Here is a 23,164-nt window from a genome sequence, read left to right on the forward strand (position 1 = left end):
ACGATTTGTCTAGTTATCCTTCTAATGAGTAGGAGGAAACTTGAGATTGTTTTGTGTACATCCAATTACGCTCACCCCTATTGGGACAAATTGGTAGTACCTTGCTGCAGTGTCTCATTGTCCTTGTACTCGTTTGGAGGCCAAGTTGAGCTTGTAGTATGGAAAAGTTGTCTTGGCAAGAAACATGTACCATGTTGGGAAATTGGCTTGATGAATGCTGCATGAACTTAGCTACAAAATGTTAATTCTCACCTGTTTGGGATTGAAGAATGTGATTGAGCTGTTTGGCAAGATGTGCCTTGGCCAATGTTGGATGAGAGAGCTGGTAAAATATAAAGGTATTTTGTTCGTCGTGCGGAGCTCTCAGAGCATGAATGGAAGATCAAGAGCAAGAGGGGTAGGCTACACTTGAGGAACTTGGCAAAGTGGAGCCATGGTGGTGCATAGACAATGGCACGAGCCTTGGTTTATAGAGGCACAAGAAGGCTCGAGTGGACTTTATTGTGTCGGTAAGCTCAAAGCTGCTACCTTTGATGGAAACTAACTCGAATTCCTGAAGCTCTTTAAAAGGCTCTCTCTCAATCATCTACTTGAGGCTCAACACACTTTGTAGAAGCCAAGGACTCCCCACAAGCAAGAAAGAGCTCCCCAAGAGTTGGGGACAAAACATTGGTGAGGATTTGAGTATCACAAGCAAGGGAATGCGAGCCAAACCCACAAATCGCATGATAGCTGAGATGGAACATGCCATCAGTAGGTGCAAGATTGAGAAGGATTCCATGAATTATTTTCTTGCTACAAGACTGAGCAATGCTTAATTAGCTCTTGATACACTTAACTTTTGGAACTGGGAGTTGATGAGGTTTTCTTGAAGTGATTTGTTAAGGACATGAAGAGGTGAAATAGGAGTTTGTTACAATTCAAATGCGGGCACCTATCTAATGACTGAGTGTATGACATGATCATGCGAACATCGTTAATGAGTGGTTCTTAATTGGATCGTCGGCTTGTGGAAATCCTCAACCAACAAAGTCATATGATGAGATGCTGAAATTGTGTCAAGGTAGTTTAGCCGTAGGAAAAAGCAAGACGATGTTTGCATACAATAGTGACAAGGATCTCTCTCCCAAGTCCTAGAAAGACTCACTACAACGAAGGCAATTGAAGAACTTGGAATTTGAGGAAAGCCTTGATTTGTACCATGAGTGCACTCAACCTAGCCACACGACCCCAACCATGATAGAAGAATGTTAGTATAAGAACTAAAGGATAGTGAAGGCTAACCAAGTCTCTAAAGAAGAGCATGGGCCTCATTCTAAAATGACACCAAAGAATGAACTACAAGATCACGAAAAGATTGCGATTGAGATCACTCCCAAGCTCGAGCACCATGGTGAGGCTTTGAGGATCATAGTAAAGGGGAAGGTGACGTGATTTTGTGACAAAGGGAACACCAAATTTGAGTATAGTGGAAGGAGCAATCGAAACTCTTGAATAAAAAACAAGAAATCGACCCCAATGTGTATGGCAGGCTTTCTTGATCTAGATGTTACCACCGTTACAGGTGCATGCACTAACCTATTGCAAGCAATTCTAGAGAGACCAAGGGAGATACCTTAGAAAGAGAGACATGAGAGGACATATAGAGACTGCTATCATAAGTATTCACAGAATTGAAGAACAAAACTCCAAGAATTGAGGTGCTCGAAATAGCAACCCGAGTCAAGTCGAGAATGGGTCGAGGAATCAAAGGAAACCCATTAAGGTGAATCATCTTCCAAGTCTCAACCCATTGTCTCGCTGAAAGAAACCAATGTAGGAACCATCGCCTAGCATAGTTGAGCACAAAATTCCGAGGATGGATGCAAGATATCATAACTAGCATAGGTGAACACGAAAATTTTGAGTAATGCAAAAATGAAATGGCTAAGAAGGCCTAGGATGAGTTTAATGGCCTAAAGCTAAGCCTACGTATATTACAACTTTAGGAATTTCTTTGTCAAGTAGTTTAAAAAACCCATACAATCAATCTTCACTAGTATAGTGGGGATAGTTGGGCAACTATGCCCATCCGAGAGACAATTGTTGGTAGCAGTTGCTGTGGTAAAAATCAAGAATACCATAAGTCATTTATGACTGGAAGATTACGAGTTAAATATCATCCCCGAGGATCTTATAAATTGAATGTGAAGAAACTAAATCCTTCTTCATTCTTAGTACAAATGGTGGATCACAGACCAATTGGGCCCAAAGGCATGCTACAACAATACCATAACAAGTTAGTGTGATGGAGGATCATGAGTTTAATTATCATCCTCAAGGATCTTATGAATTGAAGGTGAAGAAACTAAAGCCTTTTTCATTCCGAGTACAAATGGTGGACTAGTGACCAATTGAGCCTAAAGGCATGCTACGAGATGTGTGCCTTAGTATTAGAGGAGTATACTATACAATTAGTCTCTTTGTGATAGCAAGGTTCCCAAATGATTAGAAAATTGGATTGATGACAATCAAAACTTAGGACATTTAGGTGAAGATACCCACTAGCTTGGGCAAGGTTTCAAACGACAGTTGACTCTCAGATTTGAAAGTTGAGTTTTAGTTTCCACAAGACGTTGAGGCTCGACTCATGGAGATGAACATCATACCTATGGGTGAGATATTGTTTTAAGTAGCAGAGGAGCTTATAGAAGCTCAACAAGCTGACAAGCTTGCAAAGCAATGAGATTTATAACCACTCCAATCTCCTCAAAGATCACAAACGGGAACATGAAATCAAGGAAGATTGAAGTACCTCAGTACACCATTTAGGTATTAAGAACTTGATCGTCAAGCTTGGGTAGGAATTTAGTTTGGGCGTTGAGGTAGAACTTAGAGCAAGCCAAGATTTAACTCCAGCTTACCTACACCAGGTACAAGCCTTGTTCACAGAATATAGAGGTCTATTTTCTTGGGATTACAGTAACCTAAGATCTATCATCAGTGCATCTTGCTAGTAGTTGATGTTAAGCTATGAAGGTAGCAAAGATACACAATGAACTTTGATTAGCTCCTTTCATCTATGCCATTGATAGGAGCGATTGCCTAACCTAAGAAGAATGGTAAGCTCTGCACGAGTGTGGACTACCAAAAGTTGAATGCACAAACTCTGCTCAATCACATATGGCATATTGAATCAAGTGGCACAACGTGAAATATATCCCTCTATGAATGGGTCCAATGGTTATAGCCAGATCTCCATTCTAGAGGAAGATCAGTAGAAGGTGACCTTCATCACTCAATGTGGAGCCTATGCATGTAAAGTAGTGCCATTTGGCTTTGAAATGCACCATCTACCTTCCACAGATTATAGTGGAAACCTCTCGAATTGCCCCATGGAAATTGGGGCCATCTATTTGGATGAGTTATGCGTATACACCACCATTACCATTTCTAAGTTCATGACTTTTAAGTTATTCTTTTGCTATGTCTTCCCTCTACATTCCCTCAAGTTTTCCTCTTCTTTCTCTCTGGTTTCCCTATCTCTTCCCTTTAAGAAGAACCCTAATGAATAGCAAGATGTGCTAAAGAACCTTACCTCTTGTTATGGTTGTTTGCTTTCTCTTTTGCACCAGTTTCTTGCTTGTAGTAGGGCTTTCCCTTGCTTTGTTTCTCCTTTTCCTCACTTTGTTGATCCCACCAGTTCTTGCTTCACCCACTGGGTTTGAAAAACATGGCGTGTTTGCTTTATTTTGCAAAGGAGCTAGTCAAAACCACAATCTCATGCTCCGAGGTCATCTCCCTTTCTTGAGCTCCAGGTAAGGAGATTCTATTTTCCCTTCTTTTTTAATTTTTATGTTACAATGTCCATTTGCTAGTGCTTAAGGCTCTAGCAAATGTGATGGGCATAGGAAACCCTTATCTCTCTCATCTCCTCTCCTCTCTTCTCTTCTCCGCTCTATCTTTCTCTTTTCTTCTCCTCTCTCTATCCCCATCCTTCTCCTCTCTCTTTTTCCCTCCCTTCCCCTCTCTTTTCCCCCTCTCATTTTACCCTTCTCTTCCTCTCGTTTTCCCCTCTCTTTCTCTCTTTTTCCTCTCCCTTCTCCCCTCCCCTCTCATTTCCCCTCTCATTTCCCCTCTCTTTTTCCTCTCCCTTCTCCCCTCCCCTCTCATTCCTCCTCGCCCTTCCCCTCTCTTTCTCCTTCTCTTCCTCTCTTTTTCCCCTCCCATCCCTTCTCATTTTACCTTCCTTTTCTCTCTTGTTTTCCCCTCTTTCTCTCTTTTTTCCCCCTCTTCCTCTCTTTCCCTCTCTTTTTCCTCTCCCTTCGTTCTCTCTTTTCCCATCTCTTTTACCCCTTTCCTTTTCCCCCCCTCTCTTTTTCCTTCTCTTCTTTTTCTTCCTCTCCCTTCCCCGATTCTCTTTCTCTCTTCTCTTTTTCTCTTTTTTTCCTTCTCTTCATCTCCCTTCCCCTGTCCTTTAGCCCTCTCTTTTTTTCTTGTATTTCTCACTTTTCCTCTCTCTTTCCTCATTTTTCCCTTCTCTTCCTCTCTTTCTCCCTCCCTTATCTCTTCTCTCCTCTCCTCTCTTCTCTTTCTACTTTCTTGTCCTCTATCTTTCTCCTTTCTTCTCCTCTCTCTTTCCCCACCTCTCTTTTCCCTCCTTCCTTCTCGCTTTTTCCCTCCCTTCCCCTCTCTTCTTCCTATCTCTTTCTCGCTTTTTCCCTCACTTCCCCTCTCTTCTTCCTATCTCTTTCTCGCTTTTTCCCTCCCTTCCCCTCTTGTTTCCCCCTTCTCTCTCTTTTCCCTTCTTCTCTTTCCCCCCCCTTTCCCCCCTCGTTTCCCCCTTCTCTTCCTCTCTTTTCCCCTCCTTTCTCCTCTTATTTCCCTCTCCCTACCCCTCTCATTTCCGCCCTCTTTCCCCTTCTTTTCCCATCATGTTGTCTCTTTTCCCCTTCCCTCCCCCTCTCTAATTTCCCATTCTTTGTCCCCTTCTCTTCCCATCACGTCCTCTCTTTTTCCCCTCCCTTCCCCTCTCTTTTTCCCCTTCCCTGCCCCTCTCGTTTTACCTTTCTCTTCCTTTCTTCTCCTCTGCACTCTTCTTTCTCGCGTTCTTTTCTTCTCCTCTCCTCTTTTCTCTTCCTCTCTGCTCTTCTTTTCTCTCTCTCTTTTCCTTTCCTCTCCTCTCTTCTTCCTCCCTACTCTCTTCTTATTTCCACATTTCTATAGTTTGATTTATTCAGTTTTCTTTTTGTGTTTGTGTTTTGCCTATCAAATGTAATAGAGCATGGATCACGACTCTCATCATTTGCTTCATAGAGCAATCCACCCATTTGGAGGGAGGCCATGGACTGATGAGTCCAAAGGAACTTGTCTCATAGATGAGCCCAATTGAGCTAGAGAGATATCAGTCTCTTATCCTCTACCATAGTTATTGAGGCATTGTCACCTGCTATGCAAGCCAGTAGCGTGGCTCTAGGAAGAGTAAGAAGGGTGGTTGTTGTGGTTTAGGTGCAAGTGGAGATGTACACACACACACAAACATGCCCCTTGTTCACCCTTGTCACAGAGTGCTCCACCACCTCTCGCTCCACCATCGCTAGCTCCACCCCTTGCTCTCAGAAGAGTATAAGAGTGCTTGTTGTGGTTTAGGTGCAAGTAGAGATGTAAATGAATCTTCAAATTCCTACCTCCCCAGATGCAACTTGCCACCGGCCCCTCGCCCACCCACTCCACCACCCCTGGCTCCACCCCTTGCTCCACCCTAGCTTGATCCACCACCCCTTGCTCCATTGACAACCCATCTAGTAGCTCAGGATTTAGGCAAGGAGAGTTTATTGTGCCCAAGGACTTTACTATAATATCAATAGCATACATGATATTATTGAGGATGAGAAGGGCTTAAAGTTCTCTCTCATATGAGTTGCTTAATGCTCATATATTTTCCCAAAATTATATTCATAGATTGGTGCCAACAGGACCTTGCAAACGAAGCATCCTCTCATAGTCCAGCTCAAGGAGAATTCTCCAAACCCAAAGAGATATGAGTTTGATGATGACGAATACATGCGTGTGCGCATGGGAATCATACTCAGAATTTGTATGTAAGAGATGAGAGATAGGATCAGGGAGGGTAAGTCTAGGCCCATCCAAGCACATAAAGAGGATTGGAAGATCACCAAGAGAGAGATCAGACAAATGCAAGACAAGTGGGAGAATCAAAGGAGGGCGATGAGGAGGGTGATGAGGAGGCATCTGGACACCATAGGTGCTTCACACCATGGGAGTGGCAGAAGGCTAGGCAATGAGGCATGGGTGGTAATTCTATTTCTCTTATAATTTATTGTTCTATTTGTTTAATTGCCCATATATGGCACTTCATCTAACTCTCTTAATTTGGGTCCATAGGAATCTATGATTGGCCAACGTCCTATAAACGAGAGTAGGAGCAACACCATTATTCAGAGAGATTGAGCATTGGGCACACCACATCGATTGGGCTGTGATGGCCGCTCGTTATGTAAGTCTACTGCAATCATCATTGTTGTCAAGCATGTTTGGTCGTACCATTGATCTTATGTAAATTAATCTATAATATCATTTTTTAAATTATTTCATTCTTAGGGTGGTAGTTTTGACCCAATTGAAGCCCCAGGCAAAGCAGAAGAGGAGTTTGCAAGTGGGATGTGGGGGAGGCAGACGTGGAGGGATCAAGTAGAGGCAAGGATGTGAGCTAAGAAATTCAGGGCAAGGACAAGTCAAGTGGTTCAGATGAGTCAAGTGATTTAGAGGACGAGGAGGAGCAGTAGTAATATTACTAGTATAGCTTGTATTATTACTAGTATAGCTTGTAATACTAGTATAGCTTGTATTTAGCATACCTTTGACAAATTTGCCATTTTGTATCTCATATTTAAATTTTGAACTGCCCTCTTCGGAAGGGAAATGTTGTAATAAGACATGATTTGAGAGTCAGGCAATTTTGCACATTTCTACCTCAAATGGCATGTTGTAATACTTATATTGTAATAAAACACATGTAATAGTGGGGCAGAATGGGGCTAAAATAAGCCCTATTCTGCCCCACAAATTTATTTTTTTGGTTGTGTTAAGCATCGGTATATACTGATGGTTAACCAATGTTGGTACATACCAACAATGGCACCAGTTGGTCTTTACCGATAGTAATACCGAGACTTTAAAAATTGTTTTAGTGTAGTTTTCATCAGTATTTGCATAAAAAGCTGACCAATACCTTGTAGTGATTGGAGACATAATCAGGAAAGAAAGGAATGTGATCCTTTGAAATGGTTTTTACAAATTTGATTGAACTAACATTGCTACAAGGATCTCTTCATTAACATCATAGTCCAAATATGAATTGCATGCTAGATTGTCATAGACTAAAACTTCACTTTCATTGTCATGGACAATGACATCTTGGTTGTAGACACATGGCATCTATGAGACGTTGTGTTAATGTGCTTGGTAGGAAGAAAAATCATCAATGTTGCTTCATCTTGGGGTTGATCTAAATGAATTGTGGCATTGGACTACAAGGTTGACTAAAAAGGGGCTCAAATGTTCTATAGCATTTGACTGAGAAATAAGAATAGAGATGTTCTTGTAGAACCCTCTGTTTTCGTAAATTAGAAAGAAAATTATTCATTCTAAGTGAGAATCTTTGCTTCTAATCAAAGTCCTTGAGATTCATGTGTGCATATATCATTGTGCTAGAATGTGCAAACTCTGATATTCCTGATTTGAGACTAAAGCACTATGGAGTGTGTGGGGCTCAAGATTTGGAGATCTTTGAAGAATTTCTACTTGAGATGCCTCATGCTAAGGGCTTACCTCACTGTTATCATGCTGAGAATTTCTCTTTGAGGCAAACTTTAGATTTAAAACCGATCTTAGCAGCATATCTCCTTTTTCAATGAGAGTAGTTCCAAGGAGAGTCTTCTTAAGAAGAGGCTCAAGAAATCCTCCACCAATGCCTCTTATCTAGAAGGATTCCAAATACTACTTTTCAATTCAATCTTGGTTCCTTTTAAATTTGGGAACTCAACCAATCCTCCACCAATGCCTCGGGACTCCAAAGACCATCTTAAATGGGATCTTGGTTCCTTTTAAAATCGGGGACTCAACCAAGCCTCCACTATACCTAGGGATGGTTTAACAAAGGAGGATCTTCTCTAGGATAGGACAAGCAAGGCCTCCACCAATACAAGGATTTTGGAGATTAATTTTAAAATTGATCTTGGTAACACCTCCCCACTAAAGGGTGTGCTCAACGGAGCATCCCAACGAGAAGGATACGCCAAGATCAATTTTCAAATAGATCTTAATACCACAACTAATTTCTGAACGAGGGTTTAGCCAAGGGTCGTTTTTTTTTTTGCAAAAAAGGCTACAATGCTAGCTAAAACCTCCCATGGAGAGTCAACCGAGGAATGAGCAACCCTAAAGAGAGTGGCTGGAACATCCTCTGAAGAGCACGACTCCACAAGGTGTCGTCGGATGTGAAGAGCCCAAGACGAATCATGTCTCTCAAAGAAAACCTGGGGTCCTAAAAGAGTGAGCCAAGCCACTGACCCCCAGGTCATATAGAAGGGGAGGCGAACAAAAGTGCTGAAAAGTCTTGCAATCCCCTTCCATATGATTCTCGCCTGTCTGCAATCCCAAAGGCAGTGATGTACTGTCTCCGAAGCAGAAAGGCAACGAGGGCAAGTAGGGTCAACCCCGAACCTGGATCTCCAATGGTTCACTGCTATCCCACCATGAATTGAAAGCCAAAAGAAGAGAGTGATTTTTCTATTCCAGTGGGATTTCCAGAGCCTTTGCCAAAATTTTTTTTGCAAGTTTGCAGAAATCTGAAAATTCTCCCAATGACGAGCTCTAGTGGGCCTCCAACCCCTACAGCTGAGCTGGAATTTCCTGGCATTAGTGACCGTGTAACGAAAGAAGGGGATGCCCTTCTCTCAGTGCCCTTCATCTATCCACTCCCATTCCCTAGGGTCCCACTGCAAAAACTTAATTGGGATACCTCCATAGAGCCACAGTCTCCATGAGCCCAGGGCAATGAGTAGCGGGTCAAGATCCAAGTACCACTGTGAAAGAGAGCCATGCTTCATGAAGCCCACTATCCTGACTAGTTGAAATGGTACCTCCAACAATATATCGTCTGTGGACTTGGATAGCCTACCCCCCGAAGAAACATCAACGACTAGGGCATCCTCATGTGTGTTACGTAAAGCAATCACCTGCAAAGGAATGCCCAATCCGGAAAATGCCCCCATCCAGGTGGAACGATTAATAGGCATGTCATCTGTGTCCACCCAATCCAAGGGCAAGGCTGCATCAATCTGTTGAACTCTCCCTACACTCCCTCTGAGATTATGAACCACCTGGGCCTGTTGGTTTACAGGAAGCCTCCTGAAGGCTTTCCATGCTCCCACAGTAGATGCAGGGCCGCTCTCCCATCTGGGCCACTGTATGTAAAGAGAAGCTCCAAGTGGTCTGCCATGCTCATCCAAAATACTGTCGTTCCACATGATAGGTTGCCTTTCAATCTCTTCACGGGTGGACGGGGGAATCCTACGAAGAGTACTCCTAAAATTAGCCCATGCTTTCAGGATAGCAACCATAAGAGGGGAAGAAGGAGATTTGAGGTGGGCTGGTGAAAATCCATCTAGTACTATGTATCCAATCATCTCCTGGAGTGGGCATGCGGGACTGTATGCATCTGATAAAAAAGTCCTTCCAAGGCTCTTGCCTTGGCATAAGTCCTCTCACAACGACCTTGCAAAGTAAGGCTCTACACTGTAGATCTGGGTCGATGATATTCAAACCCCCTTCCCTTGTAGGAAGAATCAAGGTCTCCCAAGCCACCCTGGCTATATCAATTGTGCCATCTAGACCACTCCATAAAAGTTTCGTATGGGCCTCTTGAGCTGAGTGATACAATCCCTAGAGTAGCACCAACAAGAGCATACAAACCATGCTGTGGCTAGAAGAACCTGGTTAACCACCATCACTCTAGATGCCAAGTCAAGTTTGGCTGAGCTCCATAAAAGAAGCTTTCTTCTGATGCTCTCCAACACCGAAGGAGTGTCTTTTGAAGAGAAAGCTCATGAAAAGCTTCATGGTACCCAAGATAGATTAAGGATTGATCCATGCAAGAATGCGATACATCACTAAAGTCACTTTATGCTAATGTGGATGGAAGAGATGGAAATGAGTTAAGATCTAGCTTGTAATGGATCTATTGCAATTGAGTTGGTTGTGATTTCCTAGTTACAATCAATGCAAAGGTTGTGATTGTGGATTGAACTAACATGCTACAAACAATATTGTCTTACTAGGGTGGAGTGCCTTTGGGTAATGAGAAACCCAAAAATGATGCCCTTAAGCACTCACAATTGGCTTGTGATTGTCACTATCAGCAGCCACCTTGCTCAACACTACATATTACCTATGCACTTATGGGAAAAAAATTCCCCTTTGATTCAATGCAGATAATCCCTAATGTGGGCTATGAGCAGAAGTTTATCTACCTTTGAATTTTTTTAGCTTGGGAGGAAATAAAATACTATCTTTTGCCTTTTTGGGAAAATTTTTCCTAACAATGTTTGGCAAGGGTAGAGGCCTTACTTTTTCAATTTATTAGAGCTGAGTCAAACCCAACTTTGACCTTCTAGCTACCTAGAATGGCTGCACGCGTCACAAACATTGCAATTAAAATATTGGTGCAGCTACTTACAACATAAATAGATATTAGTTAAGGGGATTACAAAATGGACCTCCTTTAATAAATCAAACAAAAATCAAAGAGTCACATTAATATGAGATGAAGTCGCATTCATTAGGGGACTCAGAGATGGGGGGAAGTTGCATTAGCTTAAGATGAAGAGAATAGGGGGCGAAAACTCTCTTGCTCTCTCTCTCTCTCTCTCTTCCCCCCCCCCCCTCCTCTAGCTCCTCTCAACCCCTTGTGCATGGTTCAATCTGAGCGAAATTCTCGCTTTCCTCAACCTCCTTCCTGCTACGTTGCTTCCAACCCTGGCCCTTCTTCTCATATTAACCTATTGTATTTGCTTCCCCCACTCTCCTACCACTTTTCCTCCAACCTTGCCCCTTCTTTCTCATGTGCTTCTTCTTCTTCATGCAGTCTAGCCTATTTTCTTCTGCCTAGCTCCCTATGTCACATTTCTTCTCTCCTACATGCTCTAGATTTTCCCCTTTGTGTAGCTTGTTTTCATCATTGTTCTAGCCTTGTCTTGTTTTTTTAGTCCCTCTTATTCTACAAAGGCCTAACCCTCTAATGCCATGGTGCAAATATTATAGGTGAATATTGCTCTTGTGCATCTTGTGCAACCCTTAAAAGTACATGTTGCTCTTGTAAAACACTTGCTACCTAGGCATGTTAAGGTTTCATTGTGTATGTCCTGTAAAGTGAAGTTGTACATAGCCTTACATTGTTGTTGTTGTGATATTGCTACTAGTATTGTTGTTGTTGTTGTTGTTGTTGTTGTTATACATGTGTGTTCGTGTGCATAAGAGAGAGAGAGAGAGAGAGAGAGAGAGAGAGAGAGAGAGAGAGATGTATTTATATCTTTGGAAGGCCTGGGAGACCTATGAGACAAAGTACAATCAAAGGTAAGGTTGAGGCAAAGGGCTCACTAGAGGGTGGGGGGGGGGAGAGAGAGAGAGAGAGAGAGAGAGAGAGAGAGAGAGAGAGAGAGAGAGAGAGAGAGAGAGTTTTTGCCCCCCGTTCTCTTCATCCGAAGCTAATGCAACTTCCCCCAATGGGTCTATGCACTGGCTACCATCACAAGTGTTGTAAATTAATCATCCATTCACCTTAACAATCGTTTGTGACTGGCAGAACCTAAGGTAGTGCTCATTGAGTACTTGTACTCACTTGTTGATGGCCTCTTCTAGATCTTCCACTCATGCTCAACAGGGTCCCCAAGATATAGTGATGTTGTACTAAGGAGGGGTACAAGGTAATCACTTCGATAAGCAATAACGTTTCCCTTCAAGGTTGGGTCCCCCTCATTGGCGTGATTCCCCTACTCATCTATATCATTTCTTTGCTATGTCATTTATCTCTTCATTAGTTGTTAATGTGAATACTAATCTAAGAGCAAGAATTGAGAAGCCTTTATTAATGTGGTGCCAAGGTTTGCTGTGCAAGCTATTTTTCACTAAATTACTTTCTAGTTCTAATGAAATTATGTTGTAGTCAGAGCTTAGGAGCTCATTATATGAATTGTTCACCATAACCTTCAGGTCAATAATGCTTTGCCTACTAAAGTGCACGGATCTCTTAAGGACAAAGAGAGCCGCAAATCCTTTCTAAAGCAGTATTGTTTTTCATCCTTCCATCTACGATATCATCACATGATAAATTTTGCCTATCCTCGGAAGCCAGGCATGTTGCATTACCTTCTATCTTTCTATCTATGGCACTATCACTTTTTTCTTTGAGTGAGTTTAGAACTCTTGGCTTAAACCCACTAGACCTTTGATCATCTGTTTTTCCACCCCCCCCTTGAAAAAACTTCTATTAAGCATGAAAAATACCCATGTGAGCAAGCTCAAATCAATAATACATCATGCTATGCATGAGGAAACCCCCCTGAAATAGGGAACAAAAAACTCAAAATGAGCTAGAAAGAAACCAAGGTTGAGGTTGAAAGTGCCACCTCAACCCTGCTGTAGTCTCTAAGAAAAAGCGGGAAGCCCTCCATTCCCTAAGGAATATAACCCTCCTCGCTAAGGTTGCTCGGTAAGAACCCTGCATGCTCGCCCAACTGGCCATCAGTGTGGAAGAAACCAGAAGGAGCAAAAAGACTGAGGACCCTGGGAATTCCCATCCAAATGGCTCTCGCATGCCTGGAGTCCCATAGACAATGATGAATCGACTCATCAGCAGATGAGCACCTAGGACAAGTGGGGTCTGCCCCAAATCTAGACCTCCACATGTTCACTGCAATCCCTCCATGAATAGAGAGCCAAAAAAATAGTGACCTTTCTATTTCTTCGGGATCTTCAAAGCCTCCGCAAGAAGACCCTCTGCAAATCAGTAGAAACCTGATAACTCTCCCAATGAGGGGCCCTAGAAGGTCTCCAACCTCTACAGCTGCTCTGAAACTTCCTGGCATTACTGACTCCAGGTATTACTGACCGTATAACCAAAAATAGGAAGGTTCTTCTCTTGGTTCCCTGCAACAATCCATTCCCACTCTCCTGGGTCCCACTGAAGAAACTTTATCGGGACTCCTCCAACCTCCAAGAACCCGGAAGAGAAAGACGAGGGCTAGGATCAATATGCCATGCAGAGTCCTTGCCTTAATCCAAAAAGCCTATGATCCTGACAGGCTGAAAAGGCATGCCCAAAAGAATACCCTTTGAAGAAAGAACCAGCCTACCACCAGTCTGTACATTAAAAACCAAGGCATCCTCATGTGCTCCCAAAAAACATCGCAGATTCATGGGTCAAAGGAGGGGACTTCAACATGGTAGAGTTACCCTCAGATAAAAAAGGGGGCAGAGAGGGCGGCATCCATTCTTTGTGAAAAGGGCAACATGGGATGCCTTTCTCTTCAATTTCACTGGCAGATATGTTTAGCTTGATGATGCTTTTCACAATCAATCATAGTCACTCCTATTTTCTTGGTCGAACAAGAGGCTGTAGATGCCTTTCCATGCACAAATTGATTGAGTTTATGTTGATGATTGGGCCTTGGATAGAGGAGGATCAGTTTGCATTGCCCCTAGGGTTTCCACTTCGAATCACTTTCCAGTAGTTCTAATGGTTTCCGAGTGGGCCCAGGAGAGCAACTCTTTCCAAAACAATACACAGACAACTGATTTGGAATCAGCTTCATCTAGGTGTTACTGGTGGTTCTATTGATGTTTTACTCTTACAGGAGCACAAACTAGATGCCAGTGATTGTACAAAGTCAGGCAAGCTAATTTCAGGTCACATTTTTTGGTCACTTGCCTTTGGTACTAGGTGAGGTACTTGTATTTCAATTTTGGATTTTTTTCTCACCTTGGTTGTCGGGCATGGTGTGATCTTACCCTCTATAGCCCAGTGGGTTCTTCTTTTGATTGGGGGTTGGACGACTCAACCTTTACACCCCTAATAACAGAGGGGCGGTGATGAGGGACGCCACTAAGGCCCTGTATGTTCCAGCTAACAATCCTCATCGGCAGGAGGATGTAGAATGGAACATCTTACCCGACTTAGTGGCGAAAACAAACTCCTCAACAGGGGAGGACCTCCCACTCAAAGAGCAAGGGATGGAACCAAGTGGCGGAAAATCAACAGGAGAAAACACCCTGCCACTTGAAGAAGTTAGATGCCCTATCATGAGGAATCCCAATCACTGCCTCACCAAAAGTAAAGGGCACAAACTCCTCATGGAAATCTGCCAGGGCTAAAAAGGAGTTTCTGTGAATCAGGCCCGACACAGGGGTGCGGAAGATCCCTTCAAAAGGGAAGTGGATCAACACAGTATCCAACCCCGTTCCCTCTATCCCCTTCCCTCTATCCAAGAGGGGAGCTGAAGACGACTCCTGAGAACCCTGTGTTTGAAAAGCTGCGGAGGCCCCTCCAACCAAAGGATGTGCGAGGTCAAGGAGAGAGGCTACCACTGGGACAAGGAGTGGGGCAACCACCGGGTCTGGCCGAGAGGCTAGAATCGGGGCTACAACTGTAGCTAAAGCATCCTGGACTGTGTGAGGTGCAACACTGGGAACAACCCGAGCGGGAGACTCCAAAGCTCCTAAGGAGGTAAAGTTGAGGACGGCAGCCTCGTGAACTATCAGGGGTGGAGGCTGCGTACGAACTGGAACCTAATGAAGTGCTGCAGGTGCCATTGGGGGACGTGAGGCAGCAAAGGCAAGAGGCGGCGGTACTGAAGGGGCACTCTGTCGAGAAGGAGCGCTCTGTCGTGGAGGAGCAGTACCACCACCCTGCCTAGGTCGGGAAGCAGGCGCAAGAGCTGTCCCACCCCCCTGTCGAGATCAAAGAGGAACTGTTGTACCAAAAGGCTTTTGGGCCTTTTCTTCTTCCTGGGGCAATCCCTGGCGAAATGCCCAAGGGTTCTACAGATCCTGCACTGGTCCTGTCTGCCTGCAACCTCCACTCTCTGCTGAAAGAAAGATCCATCCGGACACTGAAGCAAGATATGATCATCTGAAATGTTAGGGTCCTCCGTAAGGTCCAGGGACCCCGTCAGACTTGGTTGCCTCTATAGTTGTCAAGGGCAACCCCGGGAGACCATACCGAAGTGCTCCCCAATCACATGATGTGACCTGAAAGTAGCTTGCCTGACTTTGTACCATCACTGGCATCCAGTTTGTGCTCTTGCAAGAGTAAAACATCAATGGAACCACCTCAAAATGTCTCTATTTGAGAAAGCCTTGCCCTTGGTCTCATCTACACATGATCCCTTGGCTGGAGGACCTACCGGAGCCGATTTTTTAGATGGATTCATGAATTTAGAGCTTTTCGCTTGAGATAGCAATAATGACACTGCTGTTCCCTTTTTGTTCAATCTCTGCACTTTTAAACTGGAAGTTTTGAACTGAGCTGTCCTTGAACAATCCAGCTTTTCTACATCTATCTGATAAATTACATCCTTAATGGTGCAAGATTTAAACTAATATATTACCAACACCCTTGCATTTTCAACGATTACCCACAGTAGAAACAGCTTTCATATCTCTCTTAATCTCTGAGAGAACCGAAGAATGCCCAGATTGTTCAACTTGTGATTCCTGTTACAGGCCACAACGAAGAGCTTTCTAAAGGCTAAATAAGCAGAATGCATATCTACCAGATCTTGTGTAAAAAAACTTGATTGTACAAAAAGGTACACTAATGTTATCAAGGATGTATTCAATAAGAACAGTGAAGTTATTTCATGTAATCCAAGAATAAGCTTCCTCAATACTGCCATAAACCTGCAGGCAGAAGTTGATACGATTAAGACTCGGCAAGTTAACCAAGAGTAACGTTCCAGATAATCTGAAACTCTTATACTACCTCTCTCCTGGAGAATTAAGCTGCTTGATCAACCCTTGAAGATCCTCAAAAAAACGACCCCCCACTATCACCAGACAAGTGCATAAAATGACAAACTGTAATCTTTTAATGACCGCTGCAAATAAAGCTGTGTATAAGCAACCAAATCGTGGACTGTGAGTGCATCGCTTCTATTGCAGGGTAGGAGTTTGCCTTGGTTATAAAATTAGCAAACTAGACAATTCGTGGGCTTACATGGCCCAAGAGGACAGCTAGGGCAGTTAGTACTAAGTGGACGAGCACCAATTTAGCAGGCGCCCACTAGGCTTAGGGGTTCTAGTGCTCTGTCATGTGGACTTCGGAGATGACTGCGTAGCTGGGTGGTGAGGAACTTGTGGCTTTGTGAGTTCGTCAACAATCTACAAAGATCGTACATTGATATAAGAAGTATTGGAGCCAGCCCGAGAAAAGGGTTATCTTGCATCAGCATGGAGCAAGAGCGGCAGATTGTTATGTCAACGTGCATGATGTTGTCAAGCTTGCATCAAGGTGCGTCAGGACTCAGTGGGCAACTAATCTGCATTAGTGTGGAGCAAAGTTTGTTGGATAACAAGCCAAATGCTTACACAAACATGGAGAGTGATACATGTACATATTATCATGTCTGTAAGTGCGGGTAGTAGAAATGGGCATATCTGATGAGGGGTTCTCGACAGCGATCCAGCAAATTTACACATGATGACACTGGTGACATATGCAATCAATAAATTGTCCAACTTGTGATGTATGTTATCATCAACAGTAGACATCTCTTGATGTTCATATGTGGCTGAGCATGTTGTTGAATTGTGGGCATAAGTACCTTGGCAATAATTTGTGAACACACAAAATTAGTTGCCTGTAATAGGATACCAGTGGAAGTGTGAAGTGGTTCACAGGTTTTCTTTCACTCTTGTACAGCTCATCATTTGTAGGCCACGCAATTCACCATTTGTGCACATTATTTGTCGACAGTGCAATTCACCATTTGTGCACATCGATGTGGGTGAATTCACTTGGATTGCTCGAATTCATTTGTGAATTCCAGCCGGATGAATAGAACGAAATAAGTCAAATAGCCTAAATACTGTTTTCAAGATGTAATTGATTTCACAACCTGAATCTAATCATTTCTGAAAAAAAGATTTGCAGGTTCATTTCTTAGATTTTAGAGGTAAGTTCAATTTGATTGTGTTTTTTTTTTTAAATTTCACCAAGACTCTGATAAAAACTGATTTGCTATAGTTGCAAGCTTTATTGTAATTTTACTGTACAGCATACCTTCAAAAGGCCCTGGTTTTGGGCATTGATTGGTGGGATTCTGTCGTTTCTTTGCTATAAAAATTTGACAAAATCTGCCATGTAAAATGTAGACACAAGATGTGTTAATAAAATCATATAGTTTGAATTTTTTGTGATAGTTCTGAAATTTTATGTGCACATTTTCACCATGCAATCCTGTCATGCTCTCAAAGCTGGTGCTGAGAGATCTTTCAAGGAAGTAGGCCTTTGTCAACACAACAACACTGCCAGAATTCAATGTTGTTCTACCAGTCTTTGCCAGCCCTGCCACTTCTAAAATCCACTACTTGTGAATCAAAGGATTGAAGAGGAGCGAGTAGTTAAAGAATTAGAGAAGGGGGTTTGCCTTCCTCTGCTCAACAAGGTACCCAAGATACGGTGCTGCTGTATTGAGGAGGGATACAAGGTTACCACTCTCATAAGCAGTGTTTCCCTCATTGAGCCCCAGATCAGTAATTTCGCTACTATCTATATCATTTATCTGCTGTGTCATTTATCTCTGTATTGCTTGTTAATGTGAATGCTAATCCAAGAGCAAGAAACGAGTACTCTTTATTAGTCTGGCGTCAAGGTTCGCTGTGCAAGCTATAGTTAGTAAATCACTTTCCAGTTCTAATGTAATGACGTTGTGATCGAAGCTTATGAACTCAGGTTTAAAATTTGTTAGCTATCTACTTCAGGTCAGTACACTTCATTAACTAGAGAATTGTCTACTGAACTACATAGGTATCTGGAGGAAGAAGAGAGCCACAGGACAGGCTGCTGAGTAACCTTTGTCAACACAACAATCACCATGAAATGGCTTGTTTATAATGTCATAAATAGAACCAGTCACTCCCTCCTACCCATTTGCAATTCCACACATGCCCCATTATCAGTCCAACCACAACCTGTATCCTTTCAAACTAATGGAGTCTATGCAAAGTTTCTTGAATCTTGAGTTCTAGATTCTCTCTCCAAGTCCCTGGGCTAGCCTAGAATCTTAAGAGTCGGGGCTGCCAAGTTCTAAGGCTGTCTCTGTTTGTGTGTGTGTGTGAGAGAGAGAGAGAGAGAGAGATTGTCAATGGAAGACCAAGAGGTCTATAAGCCATCTAGTACATCTGCTTAGGGAGGGCACACAGCAGCTCCCAAGGAGTCCAAAAAAGTAACTCCAGTTATTTAGAGTCCCTACATAATAGTGTGTAAACATAATCAGCCAAACATCAGTTTAAGACTGAGAGTCTTTGGGTATGATTTAAACTCTTTAATGATTGCTATACCTTCACGATATACTGCCCATTTTCCAGCTTCCTAGCAGCCTTGACCTTGGCTAATTCGGTTGCCTTTTCAGTTGAGCTCGTATGAGCTTCTCAGCTCAGCTTATAGTGGGCACTGGACTGGGAATTACCCAGCTGCCTAGAGGGGCCTCTTATAGGCCTCAATGGAGACATGGTCAGCCAGGAAGAGGCCCACATGGCGATTTGGCATCAAAATTGGCCAACCCTAGAGCTGATCGGCAGAACAGCAGGCCAGTCGTTCAGTTTATGGGGCCCTATATGCATAAGAGGTGCAGGCACACAGCAGAACTAGTGAGCAGGAGACTGAGCAACAGTTTGTGGTCTCTAGTGCACTAGTGGAGTGATGTAGGTTGTGAGTGCACATTTGCATCTGTGTCGTGGTCCTTTCAGTGGACATTTCTATTCATCTATTGGTTGCTACATCTTGCTGCCTACTTTGGATCTGATATGCTTGTGTGCACATATTGGTGTGATAATGTGCTTGATTTATTTTCTGCTGTGGCTTGTGGTTTGGGCATGACCTTTAAAGCAAGGTCCATTCACATTATATGTTGAACATGGTTTCAGAGCTAATGCCTAGCCAACCCCAGAGGTGTCCGTACTGTTATAAATCAACTGTTGTCACCAAATTTTCCAGCAGCACAGATTTTATCATTGTAGTTACACAACTTACGTTTCCGCAAACTATCCCTTGACATTCATCATTAATTTGAGAGCAGCGGCCTTCCAACAATCACCACAAAACCCAAAAAAATTTTGTGGCACTAAGAGGTGCTCCCTTGTGGTTTCTTGATTTGGCATAAATGCCGGACAGCTTCTCACTGCGCCGACACAATGCATCTTCCTTTTCATCATCATGTTTATCGTGCAACAAGACCCCACTTGGGCGTATATCCTTACTCCACTTTATCATCCCTCACCAGAAATGTGTATCATCCCACAATGGTCAATCGACCGGATCTACCCTGGCTTCGTTACCTAGATTTTATCATGGTCCTCCTGCGTGTATGTTTGCCATTAAGACATATGCGGAAGCAAGTTTCTCATCTAATCTCATTGCATTTTGGAAGGCATACCTTCCAACTTCCATATTGTTCCACTTTTTACAAGCACCCAACACAGTCAGCCAAACAATGGCATTAGGTGGCAAAGGCATCTCTTCTACTAGCACCACTGCCTGGGTTACCTGGCCTGCACGGCCAAAGAGGTCAACCATGCAAGCGTAGTGCTCAATAGTCCGAATAATGCCATGCTGTTTGCTGATAGCTTCAAAGTACTCCTGGCCCTTCGCCACTAGACCCACATGACTGCACACAGTGAGAACACTAAGAAATGTGAGCTCGTCTGGCTGTACACTTTCCTGCCTCATTCTCTCAAACAAATTAAAAACAAGTTCACTCTCTCCCTGCTGGGCAAACCCTGCAATTAAAGAATTCCATGTTACAACATCTTTGATGGTAAATGAATTAAACAACTGATGGGCATCAACCATGCTCCCACATTTAGCATACATGTCAATAAGACTGTTTGCCACAATTACAATATTCTCAAGTCCAACCTTGCTAATTTGAGAATGGATTTCCTTTCCAGTTTCCAAGCTTGCTGTGTTGCCACATGCCTTCACAATGCCAACAAAGGTTAGATGATCGGGCTTGACACCCTCCTGTTGCATCCGTGCATACAAATCCAAAGCCCGCGTACCCTCTTCCTGCTTGGTATACCCCAGGATCATGGCGTTCCAGGAAATCACATCACGATGAGGCAATTCGTCAAAAACATACCGTGCATCCTCTATGCTCCCACATTTTGAGTACATATCCACCAACATGGTTCCTACAAATATATTTGACTCAAAGCCACTTTTTATTACTTGGGAATGGATGTCCCTACCTCTTTCCATGTATCCCACTATCACACACCTCCCATCTACTTGATTAGCCTCCACAATTGCTGCCAGACTACTGTAAGCTTTTAATGCACCAAGAAATGTTCGAGCAGTCGGTTCAACACCTTCCTGTTGCATCTGAGCATACAACTCCAAAGCCACCGCACCCTCTTCCTGCTCAGCATAACCCAGGATCATGGCATTCCAAGAAACCACATTACGATTAGACAAGTCCTCAAATACACGTCTTGCATCCTTCATACTCCCACGGTCTACATACATAGCCACCAAGGTTGTTCCTACAAATACGTCTGACTCAAAGCCACTCTTCACAACTTGGAAGTGGATGGCTCTTCCTTTCTCCAGGCATGCTATTTTCGCAACTGTACCACCAACTTGCTTTCCCTCTTCAAATGCTGCCAGGCTACTGCAAGCTTTCAATGCACCAAGAAAGGTTCGAGAACTTGGTTGGAAGCCTTCTTGGTGCATCCGTGCGTATAACTCCAAAGCCAGTTCACCCTCTTCCTGCTTGGCATACCCTAGGATTATAGTGTTCCACGACGCCACATTGAGCTTTTGCATGTTGTCAAACACATGGCGCGCATCCACCATGTTCCCACGCTCCACATATATTTGCATCAATTTGTTTGCCTCTACCAGCGAGAGCTCGTCCACATGTTCCACCCTGTCCAGCTTGGGTAACCTTTTGCAGACTGCATTTCGAGCTGTGGCTGCACTAAAGGAATGAGAGCTATTTCGAGAGGTGCCCCCCTCAACCGTCCCTTTTTCTAGGGCCTCTTTAACCCATTCTGGAGTTTTCCGATCATCTAGCCAAAGGACCTCCTTAGAAGTTTTATGCCTAAAGTCTGGAGAGTCGAGCCTGTCCTGCAAGCCCAATTAGTTCAAATCGTGAGGCGATAAATATTGAGGACTGAAATCTAATAATTTCGAATTGCTGCCCAGCTTGCCACATACTTTGTAGATCCTGTTATCCCACCACTCAGTAGGATTCTTAAAATACTTCTGCCACAAACGCTCCGTACTTAATTGATCCATGGATGACGGCCCCGTACATATGTGATCCGTAAATGACGGCATACCTGGAAGGATTTAGATAAGTGTTTGTGGCGGACAAAGTATTTCAATTCAGACAAAAAAAGTACAAAAGCTGAGATCCAATTTGTCATACAATGTCGAGGATTCCCACATGCAGAACGGGCTTCTGTGATGTAGAACTCCTGGCCAAGGCGGGCATCCTTCGTAGAATTGAGCTTGGGTTGGAGATAGATTGGGTCGTTTAATCGAAACTAGCGGCACAGTCTGCTGGAAGCTTGCTTGACCCTTCCAGAGTTACGGGCACATGTAATCGGATTGTTGGATTCTGCAGTAACCCCTCTTGCCGGACCTTACCTGATTGTGCAGTTGAGTCAGGCATCCGATAGGCTTTTTGGCCGGAACCTTGCCTGAACCTTGCCAAAAGGCCCTCATGTGCCCAAGGTGAGAGGCCTCCCCCTGGTGTTGCAACACTACTGCCCAGGTGATGGGGAGGAAACTGGGTAACAAAAGCTGCGTTTTGTAGACCGAGTAGAAAGTTAAGTGGAACAAGTGATGGCTATGGTTGGCTTGAGACATTGAACAGGGAAGGCCTTTGAAAACAAGGTGAACATTTCACTCCCCTTCGATTAGGAAAACCTTTAAATGCCCTCTCAAGTTATTCCATGATAGCATTCATTTGACGACAACCTCACCCTTAGATTACGACCACGTGTAAATCCCCTCTCAAGTTATCCTTCCATGATAGCATTCATTTAAAGCACTTGCACAATCCCGAGAAAGTCAAAACAAATGCTTAGGCATTTGCCTTTCTCATGCCCAAAAAAACAAGTAAAATTGTGAAGATAGTATATATCTATCTATTATGGGACCGCATCTTCCACGTGGCTACGCGTTGCCACTGAACTTTGAACGCCTTCAGGGATTGAACCAAGACCACTTTTGACCACTAGGCTAACAAGCCAATACTGATACTTTCCTTTGTTACGTAAACTATTTTCTACGACTATTCCTGCATTAGGTACATCATTCACTGCTTGCCACCACAGTACAACCACATCAAGGCACGAGTCCCTTACTAGTATTACTTAAAATCTTGAAAATATGGAATGGCCTATTCTCACTACTAGTTAAGAAAGACTAGTTAAGGATTTTGATGAAAGTGTGTACTTTGATTGGCATTCACGAGGTCCAATTATGTTAAATCTCTTAACTACATGGTAAAGATGTTTGAAACTTTAATTTACTTTTTTGAAGGGCAAAAAGTTGAAATATAGAAAATAAGTGTTTAACTTAAAGGTGGAAAGTGTGAATGCAACTTCAATCAAGATTTGTTACATATTTTATCGTAGAATGGACATCACAATATTAAGATATACCATTTTATAGAAAAAAAGATCAAAAAGTTCTAGCTAAGACAATTTCATGCATAACATAATCGGTTATTACGATGGAAACAGAATTATGTTGCTAAGGTTAACTGAAATAGTTATGTTAAGTTTACTAACATAACATAACAATGGGTGGGAAAAGGCCCAAAGACCCTAAACCAAAGAATTGCTCTTGCACTTTTTTTATTTTTTAAGCACT

General features: G+C 43.2%; 1 protein-coding gene across 4 annotated transcripts; it reads right to left on the minus strand.

The window, feature by feature from the left end:
- Nucleotides 1-19,150: 19,150 nt before the first annotated feature.
- Nucleotides 19,151-22,162, minus strand: LOC147890121 (pentatricopeptide repeat-containing protein At2g13600-like). 4 transcript variants are annotated; one of them, XM_087390145.1, is made up of 4 exons: nucleotides 21,711-22,162; nucleotides 21,497-21,621; nucleotides 20,195-21,406; nucleotides 19,767-19,943 (listed from the first exon to the last, which is right to left on the minus strand). In XM_087390145.1, exons 2-4 carry the CDS (start codon nucleotides 21,617-21,619, stop codon nucleotides 19,905-19,907), a joined length of 1,374 nt encoding a protein of 457 aa, XP_087246271.1. In that variant the 5' UTR covers nucleotides 21,620-21,621; nucleotides 21,711-22,162; the 3' UTR covers nucleotides 19,767-19,904. The 4 variants fall into 4 exon arrangements, with proteins under 4 accessions (XP_087246270.1, XP_087246268.1, XP_087246269.1 ...); XM_087390144.1 differs by having other exon boundaries at nucleotides 19,151-21,406; nucleotides 21,729-22,162; XM_087390142.1 differs by having other exon boundaries at nucleotides 19,151-21,406.
- Nucleotides 22,163-23,164: the final 1,002 nt, after the last annotated feature.

Source organism: Dipteris shenzhenensis, chromosome 19 (genome assembly GCF_047967505.1).
Source record: "Dipteris shenzhenensis isolate YYH24624 ecotype China chromosome 19, Dip_SZ_1.0, whole genome shotgun sequence".
Taxonomy (NCBI): domain Eukaryota; kingdom Viridiplantae; phylum Streptophyta; class Polypodiopsida; order Gleicheniales; family Dipteridaceae; genus Dipteris; species Dipteris shenzhenensis.